The sequence below is a fragment of the Babylonia areolata genome, chromosome 15 (assembly GCF_041734735.1).
Source record: "Babylonia areolata isolate BAREFJ2019XMU chromosome 15, ASM4173473v1, whole genome shotgun sequence".
Classification (NCBI taxonomy): domain Eukaryota; kingdom Metazoa; phylum Mollusca; class Gastropoda; order Neogastropoda; family Buccinidae; genus Babylonia; species Babylonia areolata.
The window spans coordinates 1017874-1036596 of record NC_134890.1 but is presented as its reverse complement, the minus strand read 5'-3'; the positions used below and the strand labels follow the sequence as shown (position 1 = coordinate 1036596).

The window sequence follows — 18723 nt, the reverse complement described above, 5'->3', positions numbered from 1 at the left end:
AATGATCAATGATATTGATGAAGCATTTAAAACACGTGTACATAAGAATTTGGGGAAAGGGTATAGACATGATATTACAGTCACAGCTTTTTATGCTTGCCACTCAAAATTCCCCTAATATATCGATGGTTTTGTATACTTCAGTTCGATATATGGTTTCAGTAAGTTGATTAGCGCAAAAAACATCACCCTAAGCACACATGAGGAAAACCAGCCGAAGACGATGCTTGTTGCTTAGTAAACCTGTAGGTTTTTTAGATCCAAGAACGCTGACTGATCGAATGAAAGAACTGAATTATTACAGGTTTTATAAAAAGAAAGGGGAAAAAAAAAAGACTTAATGGTGATGCTCTGTTGCAAACAACTATACGAAATTATTTTTGTTGAAAAGATGTTCCAATTTATGAAGCTGTGGTGTTTAGAGGAAGAAATGCAGACATGTACTCTTCATAAAAAGAGAATCCTGTTTTCGAGGATTCATTCCACCATCCGTTCCATCTTTTATTCATCAACTTACTGAACACCTGTGTTTCAGGTCAGATCAGTTCAATTCAAAAGACTTACCTACTTCAAGCAATCAAAACATAAAATTTTGTTACGGCTCATTCAAATGCTTGTCGCTAAAATGAATAACCAAGCAAAATGAAACAAAGGAATGGGTGAGCAGCACACCTTTGCTGATCACCTGGCACACATCAATCACAAGATAAAAAGAAAACGTTGAGGTCAGAAAATGTAACATTTCAAGACACTGTGTAACACTCTCCGTGTTTGTTTTCCTCATACTGAAACTTTGATTTCATTTTCGTTTTTTGTTGTTTTTTTGTTAGATATCAACGAATGCCAAAGGACGAACAGATGCAACAGCACCACAGAGAATTGTGTCAACATTGCAGGCTCTTACAACTGCGAGTGCGCGGCTGGCCACATCAATGCCACAGGCACCTGTGAATGTGAGCAGTTTGGGTTGTGAGCCAACATGGCCCTTGTGTCTGTGTGTGTGTCCCTGTTTGTGTGTGTGTGTCCCTGTTGTCTGTGTGTTCCTGTTGTCTGTGTGTGTCCCTGTTGTCTGTGTGTCCCTATTGTCTGTGTGTGTATGTGTCCCTGTTGTCTGTATGTGTCCCTGTTGTCTGTGTGTCCCTATTGTCTGTGTGTCCCTGTTGTCTGTATGTGGCCCTGTGTGTGTGTGGCCCTGTGTGTGTGTGTGTCCCCCTTGTCTGTATGTGTCCCTGTTGTCTGTGTGTTCCTATTGTCTGTGTGTGTGGCCCTGTTGTCTGTATGTGGCCCTGTGTGTGTGTGGCCCTGTGTGTGTGTGTGTCCCCCTTGTCTGTATGTGTCCCTGTTGTCTGTGTGTTCCTATTGTCTGTGTGTGTGGCCCTGTTGTCTGTATGTGGCCCTGTTGTCTGTGTGGCCCTGTGTGTGTGTGTGTCCCCCTTGTCTGTATGTGGCCCTGTTGTCTGTGTGTGGCCCTGTTTGTATGTGTGTGGCCCTGTTGTCTGTGTGTGTGTCCCTGTTGTCTGTGTGTGTGTCCGTGTTGTCTGAATGTGTGTCCCTGTTGTCTGTGTGTGTGTCCCTGTTGTCTGTGTGTGTGTCCCTGTTGTCTGTGTGTGTGTCCCTGTTGTCTGTGTGTGTGGCCCTGTTTGTGTGTGTGTGTGTCCCTGTTGTCTGTGTGTGTGTCCCTGTTGTCTGTGTGTGTCCCTGTTGTCTGTGTGTGTGTCCCTGTTGTCTGTGTGTGTGTCCCTGTTTGTGTGTGTGTGTGTCCCTGTTGTCTGTGTGTCCCTGTTTGTGTGTGTGTCCCTGTTGTCTGTATGTGTCCCTTTTCTCTGTGTCCCTGTTGTCTGTGTGTCCCTGTTGTTTGTGTGTGTCTGTTGTTTGTCTGTGTGTGTCCCTGGTGTCTGTCTGTGTCCCTGTTTCTGTGTATCTGTGTCCCTGTTGTCTGTGTGTGTGTGGTCCTGTTGTCTGTGTGTGTCCCTGTTGTCTGTGTGTGTGTGGTCCTGTTGTCTGTGGTTTTTTGTGGCTCTGTTGTCTGTGTGTGTGTCCATGTTGTCTGTCTGTGCATGTGTCCCTGTTGTCTGTGTGTGTGTGTTCCTGTTGTCTGTGTGTGTGTCCATGTTGTCTGTGTGTGTCCCTGTTGTCTGTGTGTGTGTGTCCCTGTTGTCTGTGTGTCCCCATGTTGTTTCTGTATGTGTGTGTGTCTCTCCCTGTTGTCTGTGTGTGTGTGTCCCTGTTTATTTGTGTGTCCGTGTTGTCTGAATGTGTGTCCCTGTTGTCTGTGTGTCCCTGTTGTCTGCGTCTGTGTGTCCCTGTTGTCTGTGTGTGCCTGTTGTCGTTCTCCTGCATAGCTGTGTGATATTTGTGGTTTAGAGGTGTGTGTGTACAGTGTCCATATCTGCTGCCCGTCACTTAGTCTGTGAATCAGGTGTGGTTTTTTGTGTGTGTGTGTGTGTTTGTTTTTATTGTTGTGTGTGTGTGTGTGGCAGCATGATAGTCATCGTCCTGCTCTGTTCTTCATGACAGCTGCCATTGTGGTGGTGCCCTTCATCATGATCTTGAACCTGACTCCCACAGAGAACCTCACTGACCCCACGACGTCCTACTACATCAAGCTGAAAAGGGACATCGAGTTACTGGTGAGTTTTATGCACCTGTGATCAAAGAGAAGATAGCATCATCTTTGCAGCTGTTACTGCCTTTTCGTTTCTATTGAGTGTGTGTGTGGTAGGGGTTTGGTGTTCCATGTCATTAACATCTTCACTGTTCTCATTCTTGTGGCCAGGGTCACCACAAACTGACTTTGTTAGCAGTTCTCTGAAAGGACAGACCAGTGCAAATTGGTTTGAAGTGAGCTGGGATGAACTTGTCTCTTCCTCTGTTTTTCTTGCTGCTGCTTCTTTTCTTTCATTACAGTCTGTTGCTTTTTGCTGTGCGTGTGTGTGTGTGTGTATGCGTGTGTGTTTATGCGTGTGTGTGCGTGTGTGCGTGTGTGTGTGTGTGCGTGCGTGTGTGTGTGTGTGCGTGTGTGTGTGTTTGTGCGTGTGTATGTGCGTGTGCATGTTTGCATGTGTTTGTGTGTGTGTGCGCGCACGTGTGTGTGTGCCTGCGTGTGTGTGTGTGTGTGTGCATGCATGTGTGTGTGTGTGTTGTCATGTACAGTTACTGTGATGCTCTACACTTAAGGATCAGTGTGGCAGATTGGTCAAGACGCTCAGCTGCCGATACAATGTCCGTGAGGGTCAGGAATCCAACCCAGGTCATTCCCTTTATCCCAAGTTTGTCTAGAAAATCAAACTAAGCGTCTAGTCACTCAGATGAGACGATAAACCAAGGTCCCATGTGCAGCACGCACTTGGCACACTGAAAAAGAACCCTTAGTGAGAAAAGTGCTGGTATGTGGCAAATTTTGTAGACACATATATGCATGCACTCAAGGCCGGACTGAGCGCATTGGATTATGATGCTGGTTAGGAACCTGCTGAGCAGAAGTGGTGTAGCGTACATGGATTTGTCCACACGTAGTGACACCTCCCCGAGAAGTCACACCTGAATCTGGACACGGACAGGATGGGGACGGTACCTGGAGGTGTAGCAAGGAGAAAAACTGTTGAGCTGTTTTGTGGCACCACTTCATATTTGGAGGATGTTTCACTCACAGACGCTTACTGATTATTGCACTGTGTGTGTGTGTGTGCGTGTGTGTTTATGCGTGTCGAGTGTGTGTGTTTGTGTTTTTGTGAACTCTCCCTTCTGCATGCTCAAGCCCATATGTGAAAAACAAATGCTATAGATAGATAGATCTGTGCGTGTGTGTGAATTTCACCTTCCGATGAGGGTATTAATGCAAGTTTCTCACTGACTGAAATCACCCAGTACAAGTGACCGTGTCTCATATGTGTGTTGCTCTTCCCTTCTCGCTTGCAGTTGACAGGTGTGTACCAGAAAGCAGTCGGCAGTGCCGTCATTGGTGTCGTGGTCACCAAACTGAGGTAGATTATGTTCAGCCTGATCACCTCTCTCTCTCTCTCTCTCTCTCTCCCTCCCTCCCTCTCTCTCTCTCTCTCTCTCTCTCTCTTTCTTTCTCTCCCTCAGTTGTTGTTATTAGGGATGGTTTATGTGCAAGTGTGTTCGTTTGTGCATGTGAAGTGTCCATTTTTGACTCACTTGTGTAAACAAAGTGAGTCTGTGTTTTAACCCGGTGTTCGGTTGTCTGTCTGTGTGTCTGTGGTAAACTTTAACATTGCCATTTTCTCTGCAAATACTTTGTCAGTTGACACCAAATTTGGCATAAAAATAGGAATAATTCAGTTATTTCCAGTCATCTTGTTTAAAACAATATTGCACCTCTGGGATGGGCACAAAAAAAATTAAAAAAGAAGCCAAATTATATGCAAACTAAATTTACTGTTATATATATATTTTTTTTTTTATTCTCTAAACTTGATCTGATATTCTGACACAACAACAAGAGCAGTTATTTTCATCATTTTTTGTTCAAACAGGAACTTTTGCTAAGCATGGAAGTTATATTTATTTCGCATGTCTTTGGTGCAGACAGTAAAAAAGGGAAATTAATCTGTAATTAATGCTAGGGGGCTTAATTTGCTTTAAACTGATCTTTCTCATTTTAAACATTACATTTTGAAATTATACTCAGTACATAAAAAGCTTGTGTGTTTTACTCTCAGTGTACAGGGCTTTCACTATGTACATTCGCCCAAGTGGTCTTTTTCGGAAAATACTAAAATCAATACGACGAGTGGACTTTATAGATCTATTGGCTGAGCCCTGAAGGTCATGGGCAAAAATCAGTTGTGTACACATATTTATACATATTCAAAGCGCATGCTCATATTTTTCGCGAATGTGAACAACGCCATTTTGTTTCAAGTTGTTGACCAGCCCGTTCAATCCTGTATTCAATCGACGATACACGATAACATGTGATGGAAAGTTGGAGAAGGAGACCGTTAAATATTTATTCAGAGAAAGATTTGTGAACGCCTCATCACTTACTGGATTATGCCCCAAACTGCCATAAAAATATCCACAGAATCAGTCGGAATTCACAGTTAAAAATAATAAACCATGAGAGTTAATACCCTTGAATTGATGAAACGTAAAAATTTCCAGTCTTGATTTTTCTCAAAATGAAGTCCTTTTCACTTCATATGACGTTTAGAAGTACTTGTACTTGGCTCTACATGTTATTAGTTTAACAAAATACTCAATTTTCATACCAACTTTAAAACTATAAAACTAGAATGAACACAAAAGAGAAATTGAATCGACCGTGTCATACATTCCCGGTAGGTGTAACTAAACTTGTACATCTATCTAGATCCAGAAAAAACGGCTATTTATTGCAGTGTGATTGTGGCGATATCCACGTCTCCTTTACCGCGGACTTAAAAAGAATTTTAAATTGCCCTTAAAGATTTTTTGAATGCTGAAGATACACCAGAATAATATGATTTAAACAGCGTTCTCACTGCAAATACCGCAATCGATTTATCGCCCTTTTAAAAAAGCATGATTAAATGTTAAATTTTTGAATGTCAGTTAAGGAGCCACGATAGTGTAATGGGTAAGAGTTTCTTCTCACCCGAACACGCAGGGTTCGAATCTGCCAATAGGACTTTTTTTCCCTTTTTTTTTTTCTTTTTCTTTTAACCCGAAGCTTTATAATAACAAATACAGAACACATTTTAACGATTAGTTATTTGTTTTTGTTTTTCTTACTACGACATTATTTTGTTCTTTCTCTCTTCTTTTGTATTCATTTTATTTGTATACTTAGTAGTAGTAGTAGTGGTAATGGTAGTAGTGATAGTTGCAGTAATAATAATAGCTTCATTGTTTTTTGTTTGATTGCAATTGGGGGGGGGGGGGGGGGGGGTTGCTTGTTTGTTTGTTTCCTTTTTTTCTTTTTCTTTTTTACTTTTTTTTTTCCTGAGGGCCAGATGAAAAAAAGCATGTCCTTGCTTATTCCACTTCCCTCATTAAAGAAAATCCATTCATTCATTCAATCTCTCTCTCTCTCTCTCTCTCTCTCTCTCTCTCTCTCTCTCTCTCTCTTTTACGGGAATAAAAGCTGAGTGGTTAAAGCATTGGACTTTCAGTCTGAGGGTTCGAATCTCTGTAGTGGCACCTTGTGGATAAAGTGTGGAGATTTATATGATTACCCACGTCAGCGTACGTGCAGGTCTGCTTGTGCTTCAACCCACTTCTTGTATACACATGTAGAAGATCAAATCCGCACGTTAAAGATCCAGTAATCCATGTCAGTGTTCAATGGGTTATGGAAACAGCATATCCAGCACGCACCCCCCTGAAAACGAAGTATGGCTGCCTACATAGCAGGGTAAATAAACCAAACGGTCAAACAGGTAAATGTTACACATCTGTGTGAGTGTGTGTGTGTACGTGACTGAAACCTGATGGAATGACACAGGAAACGAATGATGAGCGCCCAGTGGCAGCTGTCATTCGGCTCTACCCAGGTAGGCAGCCTGTTGTCCAAATGATTCCGCGTTTGTTAAGTGCTTAGAGCTTGGTCTCCCACCAAGAAGAGGCGCTATGTAGATATCCATATCATAAATCTGATAAATGACTCCGTGTTTGTTAAGTGCTTAGAGCTTGGTCTCCGACAGATGATAGAAGCTATATAAGTATCTGGATCATCAAATGACTCGAGTTTGTTAAGCGCTTTGAGCTTTATCTCCCACCGAGGATAGGCGCTATATAATGATCCATATCACTGATGACTCAATGTTAGTAAAGTGCTTAGAGCTTGGTCGCCCACCAAGGATAGGCGCTATATAATGATCCATATCACTGATGACTCCATGTTAGTAAAGTGCTTAGAGCTTGGTCGCCCACCGAGGATAGGCACTATATAATGATCCATATCACTGATGATTCTGTTAGTAAAGTGCTTAGAGCTTGGTCGCCCACCGAGGATAGGCACTATGTAAGTGTCCATATCATTGATGACTCCATGTTAGTAAAGTGCTTAGAGCTTGGTCGCCCACCGAGGATAGGCGCTATATAATGATCCATATCATCATCAACCCTGAACCTTTATCATCCCCCCAGCAAGGGCAGCTTGATCGTGAACTCAGACGTCCAGGTGGACGGCAACCAGACGGACAATCCAGAGGCGGTTGTGTCCAAGGGAATCAAGACACTGCTGACCGAGACCCTTGCCATCGATGGGAAAAATGTGACAGTGGCTACCATCAATGTGAATAACCAAACTTGTGAGTTTGCGTAATAGATATGTATGTGTGTGTATGTGGGCACTGTGTATGTGAGTGTGTGTGTTGTGTTGTGCTGTATTCATTACTTTTAGTCACATTTCTCTCTGTGTAAGATTCAGGCTGCTGTATCCCCAGGCAGTGTCACTAAAGTGCAGCACCACCTGTTTTTTCTTTTTTCTGCTGATGAGTATACTTGTTTTCCTATCAGAGTGGATTTTTCAACAGAATTTTGCAAGGGACAACATTTTGTTGCCATAGCTACTTTTACATGCAGTAAGCGCATGCTTCACACGTGACCCGGATGTGTCTAGCGTTCAGACCACCAATCAAGGTCTAGTGAACAGGAAGAAAAAACTGCCTGCTGTACACAAGACCTGGGTTTATCGTCATCATCTGAATGAGAAGACGCTCTGTTTGATCTTTTTGTGAAGACTTTGGGGGGAAAAGGCAAGACTGAGAATCAAACCCAGACCTTCACGGTCACTGTATTAGCAAATACACATCTTAACCGTTCAGCCACCTTCCTGTTTGGCATTGTCTGTGTATGTCTATGCAGCTCGCTCTCTCTCTCTCTCTCTCTCTCTCTCTCTCTCTCTCTCTCTCTCTCTCTCTCTCTCTGTGAGTGTAAGTATGCGTGTGTATCTCTGTGTACTTGTGTGTTCGAGATTATGTGTATGATGCCTGTGTGTGCACACACGTGTGTGTTTGAAGATTTTCATGTGGCAATGTTTTGTATGATTTTCCTGTTTCCGTAATTGTAGCCTTTGATTCATCCATTTATGTAACTATTATTATCTGTTTGGTTTGTTCTGTGTCATTTATTATTCATACTTATTTCATTTATTACAATGTGTGTATATGTGTGTATTAGTTATCTGTTTGGTTTGTTCTATGTCATTTATTATTCATACTTATTTCATTTATTACAATGTGTGTATATGTGTGTATGCGTGTGTGAGTAGGGCATGGTGTAAAGAAGCTTCCAGCTTATCCATTCTACCCTCAATAAAACATTTGTCATTCTCTCTCTCTCTCTCTCTCTCTCTCTCTCTCTCTCTCTCTCTCTCTCTTCCCATAGATATATATATATATGTGTGTGTGTGTGTGTGTGCTTGTGCATGATTATGTGTTTGTGTTCTGAAGGGTGACACACTCCCCCCCCCCCCACCCCCCCCCCCCGCTTCTTGATGTTTCAGTTAATGCCGACAGTTCTGCCTGTGACATCCTGCAGGCCTACACACCTTGCAATGGCAGCGACATTTGTGTTGTTGGAGCTGATGGGGAGCCGCAGTGCATGTGAGTGCATTCTGAATGCAGTTGGTGTTTTAATCCCATTTTCTGTTTCAGCTAGATAAGATAAGAATAACTTTATTATCTCCAACTGGAGAAATTTGGTCAGGTGCATTATCACAACATAGACAAGTAAACAACATGGAAACCATAACTGTAAAAGTCAACAACAGCTTTTACGAATATTATGAAGATACAAATGTAAAAAATATCACATACACCATTTCATACATACATCCACACATTCCAGGTAATAACTAGTATTCTTAATGTAAAAACAGAAAGAATTAAGAAACATTACTTGAATATAATTATAAACATAGCCTACTATACTGCACATTGATTATAATAGACAGATAAAATAAAGATAAATTGCGGAAAACCGCAACCAGATAATCAGCACACACCCGCACCCCCCACGCGGATTACTTGATTAAACAAGAGTAATAAACATATGTTCTCAAATAAAAGCATTTCACATATTCACTTTTAAAAACATTGCAATTAATTATTACATCGTAAGAAGAGTGACAGTGAATTAATTTGTATCAAGTCATTGTGTTGGTGGTTCTTCATTTGTATCTCTCTTTTCATTTTCTTAAAGTCATTTTTCTGCATGTGTATCTGTAGTGTGTTTGTGTTGTGTGTGTGTCAGAGGTGTCAGAAAGGGTGTATTTTGTATGTATAACACGCACTGTTAATTGTGATATCGCTAGTGTTGGTAACAGATGTAAGTCAGCACGCTGGTATTTATATTATTATCACCAGTGTTCACAGTCGATGTTACTTAGGCCTCACTGTAACTGTGAATGACCAGCCTTGAGCACAGTGTGTTGTTTACCATGTTGTGTTGTTCAAGTGTGTTGTGCACTGTGTGTTGTCTTTGGTGTGCACTGTGTTGTTCATGGTGTGCACTGTGTTGTTCACGGTGTGCACTGTGTTGTTCACGGTGTGCACTGTGTTGTTCACGGTGTGCACTGTGTTGTTCACGGTGTGCACTGTGTTGTTCACGGTGTGCACTGTGTTGTGTTGTTCAAGTGTGTTGTGCACTATGTTGTCTTCGGTGTGTAATGTGTTGTTCTGTGTTGTTCACGGTGTGTACTGTGTTGCTGATGGCGTGTTGTGGAGCAGCAGTCCAGAGGAGGAGAACTTGGACCTGGTGATCGGCCTGGCTGTGGGCATCCCACTGGCTGTCCTGGCCGTCATCGTCATTGTCATCGTCATCTGCATCCACATCAGGCGACGACACCACGGATCCAGCTTCGATGAGGCTGACTCTGACCAGTGAGTGTGTGTGAGTCTTTTGGGGTGGGGGGGGAAGGAAGGTTGGGATTCAAATAGCAGCAGCTTCAGTTTCTCCGGGAGACATCACTGCGTTCGGACGAATCCATATCAGCTGCACCACATTTTGCTTGGCAGAATCATGACAGCAGCACAACGCAGTGTGCTTCATCAGGCCTTGAACACATGCGTGTATATTTGTGTAGCAATTAGAGAGGTGTGTTTTGGTTTTGGTTTTGTTTCTCTTAAATACATTTTTTTTTTTTAAAGTTCATGTTCCCCATAGGGGTTTCCTGAAATAAACACGTCTTGTCTTGCCCACCCAAACCCCACCACCACCACCATCCCCCTCTGTGTTTGGGTTTTTTAAAATGATATTTCTGGTATTGATTCAGGACAGCCCTGGAGACAACGTGGCAGAGTCAGTAAAGCGTTAGACTTCACTTCTGATCCAGTGTTCACCAGTGACCCGGGTTTGAGTCCTGGTTTCAGCATGGTGCTGTGTCCTTGGGAATGACACTGCACTCTGATTTCCCCCACTCCACCCAGGTGTGACTGGGTACCTGACTTGGGTCGGGCTTAAAACAGCGAAAGAAGAGAACTGGGCCCCGCCTTTCAGTGCCGAGCCCTGGACGTAGCGGATAGGAATTAACTGTTCTGATGGCGCTAAAAAGAAAGGAGAACTTAAACCTTGTTTAGTTTGTTTTTTAAGCAGGCCAGCCCTAACTCTCCTCCATCGTGTGTTCCAGGTCAGGCAGTATCTTTGCCGGCAAGTTAGCGACGCGGTACAACTGGGGGCCCCCCAGGGGCCCCTACGCCTACATGGGGCAAGACAACCGGTCGGTCAGCAGTGACAACAGTGACGGACAGCTGGGGGGAGGGGCCAAGGGGGCGGCGGGGCGGGGTCGCAGCGACTTCCAGGACTCGGCGTGGTATGACCGTGCCGCACACCCTGCAGCGGCCACGCCTGTGTCTGGGAGGACTGCACAGTCTGCCGGTCAGTGGGTTGGCTCCTGGCCCTTGTCATCTTGCTGGGGGCTGGGGTTTTGATTACACATGCTTAACCATGACCCTCGACTGTGGTTTGGATATCATGGATAGTAGAGGGATGTGGTTCTAATTACACATAACCTGACCCACAACTCTGGTTTTGATATCATGGAGAGTAGAGGGATGTGGTTTTAATTACACATAACCGTGACCCTCAACTGTGGTTTTTATATCATAGATAGTAGAGGGATGTGGTTTTAATTATACATAACCGTGACCCACAACTGTGGTTTTGATATGGAGAGTAGAGGGATGTGGTTTTTATTACACATAACCGTGACCCACAACTGTGGTTTTTATATCATGGATAGTAGAGGGATGTGGTTTTAATTACACATAACCGTGACCCACAACTGTGGTTTTTATATCATGGATAGTAGAGGGATGTGGTTTTAATTACACATAACCGTGACCCACAACTGTGGTTTTTATATCATGGATAGTAGAGGGATGTGGTTTTAATTACACATAACTGTGACCCACAACTGTGGTGTGGTTTGTTTTTTTTCATGGATAGTGGAGGGCTGTCTTGTTTGGGGCTGTGGTTTTGATATGGATAGTGGAGGGGCTGTGGTTTTGATATCATAGATAGTGGAGGGGCTGTGGTTTTGATATCATAGATAGTGGAGGGGCTGTGGTTTTGATATCATGGATAGTGGAGGGGGTGTGGTTTTGATATCATGGATAGTGGAGGGGCTGTGGTTTTGATATCATGGATAGTGGAGGGGCTGTGGTTTTGATATCATGGATAGTGGAGGGGCTGTGGTTTTGATATCATGGATAGTGGAGAGCTGTGGTTTTGATATCATGGATAGTGGAGAGCTGTGGTTTTGATAGCATGGATAGTGGAGGGGGTGTGGTTTTGATAGCATGGATAGTGGAGGGGGTGTGGTTTTGATATCATGGATAGTGGAGGGGCTGTGGTTTTGATATCATGGACAGTGGAGGGGGTGTGGTTTTGATATCATGGATAGTGGAGGGCTGTGGTTTTGATATCATGGACAGTGGAGGGGGTGTGGTTTTGATATCATGGACAGTGGAGGGGGTGTGGTTTTGATATCATGGACAGTGGAGGGGGTGTGGTTTTGATATCATGGATAGTGGAGGGGGTGTGGTTTTGATATCATGGATAGTGGAGGGGGTGTGGTTTTGATATGGATAGTGGAGGGGGTGTGGTTTTGATACCATGGATAGTGGAGGGGGTGTGGTTTTGATATGGATAGTGGAGGGGGTGTGGTTTTGATATGGATAGTGGAGAGCTGTGGTTTTGATAGCATGGATAGTGGAGGGGGTGTGGTTTTGATAGCATGGATAGTGGAGGGGGTGTGGTTTTGATAGCATGGATAGTGGAGGGCTATGGTTTTGATATCATGGATAGTGGAGGGCTGTGGTTTTGATATCATGGATAGTGGAGGGGGTGTGGTTTTGATATCATGGATAGTGGAGGGGTGTGGTTTTGATATCATGGATAGTGGAGGGGGTGTGGTTTTGATATGGATAGTGGAGGGGCTGTGGTTTTGATATGGATAGTGGAGGGGCTGTGGTTTTGATATCATGGATAGTGGAGGGCTATGGTTTTGATATCATGGATAGTGGAGGGCTATGGTTTTGATATCATGGATAGTGGAGGGGCTGTGGTTTTGATATCATGGATAGTGGAGGGGCTGTGGTTTTGATATCATGGATAGTGGAGGGGGTGTGGTTTTGATATCATGGATAGTGGAGGGGGTGTGGTTTTGATATCATGGATAGTGGAGGGGGTGTGGTTTTGATATCATGGATAGTGGAGGGGGTGTGGTTTTGATATCATGGATAGTGGAGGGGGTGTGGTTTTGATATCATGCATAGTGGAGGGGGTGTGGTTTTGATATCATGGATAGTGGAGGGGGTGTGGTTTTGATATCATGGATAGTGGAGGGCTGTGGTTTTGATATCATGGATAGTGGAGGGCTATGGTTTTGATATCATGGATAGTGGAGGGGGTGTGGTTTTGATATCATGGATAGTGGAGGGCTGTGGTTTTGATATCATGGATAGTGGAGGGGCTGTGGTTTTGATATCATGGATAGTGGAGAGCTGTGGTTTTGATATCATGGATAGTGGAGGGGGTGTGGTTTTGATATCATGGATAGTGGAGGGGCTGTGGTTTTGATATCATGGATAGTGGAGGGGCTGTGGTTTTGATATCATGGATAGTGGAGGGGGTGTGGTTTTTATATCATGGATAGTGGAGGGCTGTGGTTTTGGTTTATGTATTCTATATTCTATAGATTTTGTTTTAAGGGGGGCGTGGTTTTTTTGGGGGTTTTTTTGTTTTGTTTTGTTTTTAGATGTTTTGTTTTGGGGGGCAGGGGAGTTTGGCAGTTCCCACATTCATTTCTTCCTGTGTACTCTTTCATTTCAAAGACGGAAAAAGTTGTAAATTCACGAATAACATTGTGATATATATATATATACTCCACATTTCTTCCCCTCCACTCTTTGATTGGCATTCTTATCTCCTGTCCATTGTCTGTGTTGATGGGTTTCTTCATTTCAAGGGCATTCCCATTGTCACTGTGTCACAGAAAGGAGTGGAGCAGACCTGAACAACTCGTCCTGGGATTACATCTTCAACATGCTGGGGCCCTACAACCAGACACAGCCCGTAAGTCACTGAGCTGGGATGCAGGCTTTTGAATTAGAGTGTTGCATCGTTCTGCATTGAAGACAGGTTTCTGTCATGAAGTGCTGTGTTTCTTGTTGTTTTCCATTGAAGACAGGTTTCTGTCATGAAGTGCTGTGTTTCTTGTTGTTTTCCATTGAAGACAGGTTTCTGTCATGAAGTGCTGTGTTGGTGTTTTCCATTGAAGACCGGTTTCTGTCATGAAGTGCTGTGTCGTTGTTTTCCATTGAAGACAGGTTTAATTACACATACTTAACCGTGACCCAACTAGTGCAGACTCCGGCAGGGGTCTGACATTCCTGTCCTGTGCAAACTATCCGCCCATGCGGAGCAGACGAAACTACGGCCGATAACCTCCCGGAAGTAGGTAACCTCCCCTTTGTCCCGCTGGTTATCGCCCTCTTTTTCCGGCAGCCATCATGACTCCTGTACCTGTGCTCTTCATACGGCTAAGTTTTTTCGTATTTTCTGTCTGTCTGTCGATTCTCTGGCGTTCTTGTTTGTGGTCAAATTATGTCTCCAACCAGGTCACATAATTATGTAGCTCGATTGGGGAATCGTGCTAAAATTAAAGCGCGATCGCAATCGATTCGCCGACACTCTGGGCCCTCTACTCCTGGCCCTCTAAACAACGCCAACCCGCCGCCTTCTCCACTTCCTCCGCTCCCTCCGGTCGACTCCAGACCTCCGCCACCTCCTCTGATGACTTCTAGAGGTTTGTGGTCACACACTCAGGTCAGTGTTACCTTTCATGTCATTTTTATCGATCCGCGAACTCACTCGACGCGATCCGCGTTTTCTCGGCCCTGCCAGTCGGCAGTGTACGAGTCGATCTCCTCTATCTCTTTACCATACCCACAGTTGCACCAATGGAATGGCCACAATCCCTTGGGAAAAAAAAAAAAAAAAAAAAGGAAGGCAGCTTGTCTTGGATCCGCACGTTAGACTGGGCCCTATGTGCGATGCGTCCGTGGTGGCGGCCGTGACATCGGATCACGCGACCCCCCACGCGGCTTGCCTCGACCGTCTCGGATCCAATAGCGACCGAGGCGTGTAGGGATGCCCTCCCCTGGTGTAGGGAGGAAGGTGGACCACTAGGGGACACGCTTGCCCATACGCGTGCACCCCCCCCTTGTCCGGATCACCCGATCCAAGGGAGGCAACCCCTGCTTCGGCACCCTTGCCGGTGACCGCCGCAGTTATTTCCCTTGCACCGGCACTGCTCCTCGCCTTCAGTGCGAGTGTGTGCACGGTCCTACCAAGCTATGCGGTGATGACCCCATCTGCCACACCGCCGAGTGCTGCTGTTTCCCATCCACTAATGGTGTCTCAGCAAGCTACTCAACCAAACAATCAGCAACTCATCGCTAAACTTGCTGCAGCAATTATGCACCACTCTGCCTTCTGGTGCCGCGCCTTGCGCCCACAGAGCAGGTACGTGCACGCCCCATTGGAACTTAGGCAGTGTTGGATTCTTCTGCCCCATTGCCTAACTCTGCTGTTTCCCAGACTAATATTGGCACTTCCACGTTGGAGTACCTCTTATATCATACCATATATCAATATCAAGGCGTGCAAGCCTGACAAGGCCTTTTACCCGCTTGAAGTAGGGAAGAAAAAGAGAGTCCCCACGTATGTCTGTTGCATTTTTCAACATTGAGTGCGCAGTGCTTGATAAATCAGAAAATATGTAAACGAGTTTTGTATTTAAAGTTTTCACAATGAATATCAAGATAATTCTTACATGTATTAATAACTCGATCCTGCCTCTCGGCAGTGCTCGGGCCGATCTTGTCTATCACTTTATCCGTCAACACACAACTGACAACTGAACGCCGGTCCTCTCGCAGGAGCTGTTCGCGAGATTGGACCGCCGTTCAGCAACAGGGGGATGCACATCCCACGGCAAGCCGACGGACTTGTCACCCCCTCGCCCACGACGCCCATAACACTCGATTACGGCACCGTCTTGCCACATGCCCTGACCGTCTCGCGTCCGATGGCAACCGATTCGGGTTGGGATGCCCACGGCACTAAGGGACATTATAATTATTCCCCTTGTGCTCGTTTTCACCTGTGTCGGTTACGGTGGCATCGAACCACGGACTCTCACACACAACATGACACTCCTCCCTGTTCAGCGAGGACACGTCGCACAAGGGGGATATGTGCTCTAAAGACACATTCCTTTTCGATGATTTTCGGCGCCAAGGGAGGCAACTCCACATTTGTAACCTAGGCGCTCGAAGCTGTGGTTAGTTTCGCCGACACAGCACATCACTCCTGCCCCCCGTGCTGTCCACCAACGATGTTTTCTTTCGGTTTCTCATTGGGTCCTCATGCCCAGTCAGGGACTTTACACATCTTTGCATAGCAACTGCACTTTTCTTGCTGTTTCTCAGGCTATTGGCCACAGGAAATGCATCACAATATTTCCCCTTCTATCCATTTGATTTATTATCACAAGCAACAATCACGAAATATATATAGAAAAATCTATACATATTAAAAAAAAAAAAAAAAAAAAAAAAAATCTATATATATGTATATATATATACACACACATATATACATATATATGAGATATATTGCTACATTCATACGCATTTCTGCTTTCACGTATAGATGCGTACTTATCCATCGGTATACACATGTGTATGTGCTTATGGGATAGGTTCAGACGACTTTCATATTAACATGTACAATTATATTTCTATCTCAATTCATTGACATCTGTTCATTGAGATTCCCTACATAGCAATATAGGCACACTTGCATTTGCGGCCTTCTGTTCACAATGCCCAGAACTCTCTGCCTCTACGTACTGGCACTTTATTCATATGCGTATGTACATCTCATATGTAGGTGCATGGACAGATTCCTTTCCATTGATGATTATGCACACTTACCCACTTACTTGGGTATATCGGTGCACGCTACACGTATGCTTATACAGCTGCTTATTTCTTGTGTCTCGATCTCTTGTCATTGGCATACTTCTGACATCACTTGAGCTGATGGAAGTTTTTATTCCCTTGGCACATATATGTATTCATTTTCATAAATTCATCCCTACCTTGCTTTTGGAGGACGACTGCACTCACAAAAATAAAATAAAATAATAATAGCCTCATTCACGCCTGAATGTATGCTCCTTCACATTTCAATAGTGGCTGGTCCTTAGGGATCCACACATACCCCCTTCACACCCACAGGGCTAAGAATGCCTCTCTTGGTGCAAGGACGGACAAGGCAACCCAACTCATTTGCCTGCAACAATCACCCATAAGGCTGGAGATGCACAAGGAAGGGTGAGGCAGTCCAACTTAGAGGTGCCACTCTGGACACACATGCCTTTCATTCCTTCCAAGTTTGTAAGGCATCCCTTCTTTCTCCCCTTGCCTACAACAACCCTTGGTTTGCACCACTGTGATTGTGACAAAAGCTCCACACAGGCCCTACATCCTAGCCAGCCTTCCCATGAAGAGGTGTCTATCTTGCCTTACAAGTTTCAGCGGACCCAAAAACTGCCCACTGGGCAGGAGACAATCACCCTCAGCCCATCTCTTCTACTCCTCTCTAGTAGCAGAAGGCCTGGGTCATAATTGTTTTCCTCTACATTTGGGAGAAAGGCATATTGACGAGGACGGATGCGTCCCACAAAGCACAACGAACCGTCCATTAGCCACAGGGGTGTACCTTTCTGCCCACTCATACCAGCACGGCAGATGCCGCATTCAAGCACATCAGTTCACCCCAACACAAATCCAGCATCAACGTCTCAAACAATTGGCGTTCGAAAGCACTTTCTGCACTTAGTCTTCCCTGCCCGATCCTTTCGGCCTCTACACACAACCACTGCTGTGGTTACAGATGGCCATTCCTCCTCAAGCACTGTCTTTCCAATGAGACACTTCCAGAGGTTGCTAGCCTAGGCAGGCTATCCCATCATGGAGCCCCAGCCTTCGGTCAAGGGACTGTCAGAGGATGACTTTGTTGTCACTTCGGAAGCAAGCACCATGTCTTTCTGACACACGGTTGCACCACAAGACCCCGTCAACTCTTTCCGGCTTCCTTACATTGCAACATAATCTGCATGGTGAACACCTTCGTCCCTGAAGCACACGGCAGCTGTTTCCTGGTTTACCCATGCTGATTGGTGTCCTCCTAGGAACAGTATATGATAATCAGTCGAGTACGACAGTCTCCATCAGAACAGCAGAGGAGGCATCTGCTGTCCAGTCTATTCGGGCTGGAATTCGATTATACAATTTATAGTAGAGAGTGTTTTGCCCAAGTTGCATCCCCGGTCCCTCAATCAAGAGGGCCTTAGGACTCATAATTGGGAAGGTTCCCAAAGGCTACTTAGGCCTAAGGCTACAGCACTAAGTCCCAGTGCAATTTGACTTCTAGTCTGAGAGACATAGTCATTCATGAAAGACTAAGCTGCAAATGATGTCCCTTTGCAATTAAGAAACCACTGGCCATACTAAAAACGTATGTCAGATCAGTGCCTTGATGTCAATAGCCAGTACAACACATCTTGAGCCACTTACCTCCCTGCCCCGCCCCGCTCCATCCCAGACTCAGTGCGCACCACACACAGCCAGAGGCCTGTCATGGATCCGGTCCCCTTTCTCACTAAAAAACCTTCAGCAAAAATTTTCCCCATGGAAACCCTCTTCCATTTGGGAATTCCATCACTGAATGAGACTCAGTGACCTGTGGGCACATGAAATGCACTTCCACAGCCTGATCCAACCCAGCCATTGACTGCGGACAACCTTCTGCAGGTTACTCCAACAGGCCACACTCAGGCAGAGAAGCCACCAAGCCTTCCGTATGCCCCTTCGTGATGGTACCTACCTGGGCAATTACACAACCCTGTCCCAGAGACACCAGGGACATCAAGTCTTTTGTTGCCAAATGTCTGCCATCCTATGCATAGGCAACATACCAGTGCTGTCATTTTTTGACAACGTCAAAAAAAGGGGGGGGGGGGGGGCCAGGGGCGGGGGAGTGCCCATCGCCTGTCAGCTCGCATGGAGGAGCTCCACAGATCTGGCTGTCATGCCTGAGGCAGGCCCAACACGGTGACCTACCTCTGTCTCGTGCCACAGTTTCCTTCAAACACAAAAACCACTTCCACTATCGGCCCACATCCGTTGTGGAATCATCAGA

The 18723-nt window shown here is 45.0% G+C and overlaps 1 protein-coding gene across 2 annotated transcripts in view; it reads left to right on the top strand.

Moving 5' to 3' along the window:
- Positions 1 to 18723, top strand: part of LOC143290354 (uncharacterized) — a 153974-nt gene that overhangs the window by 125396 nt on the left and 9855 nt on the right. For both annotated transcript variants that reach the window (XM_076599716.1, XM_076599717.1), the window contains 8 exons: positions 831 to 953; positions 2518 to 2630; positions 3919 to 3983; positions 7093 to 7256; positions 8453 to 8552; positions 9678 to 9830; positions 10577 to 10824; positions 13445 to 13524. In XM_076599716.1, coding sequence (XP_076455831.1) covers positions 831 to 953; positions 2518 to 2630; positions 3919 to 3983; positions 7093 to 7256; positions 8453 to 8552; positions 9678 to 9830; positions 10577 to 10824; positions 13445 to 13524 — 1046 coding nt within the window. The remainder of the gene's footprint in view (positions 1 to 830; positions 954 to 2517; positions 2631 to 3918; positions 3984 to 7092; positions 7257 to 8452; positions 8553 to 9677; positions 9831 to 10576; positions 10825 to 13444; positions 13525 to 18723) is intronic.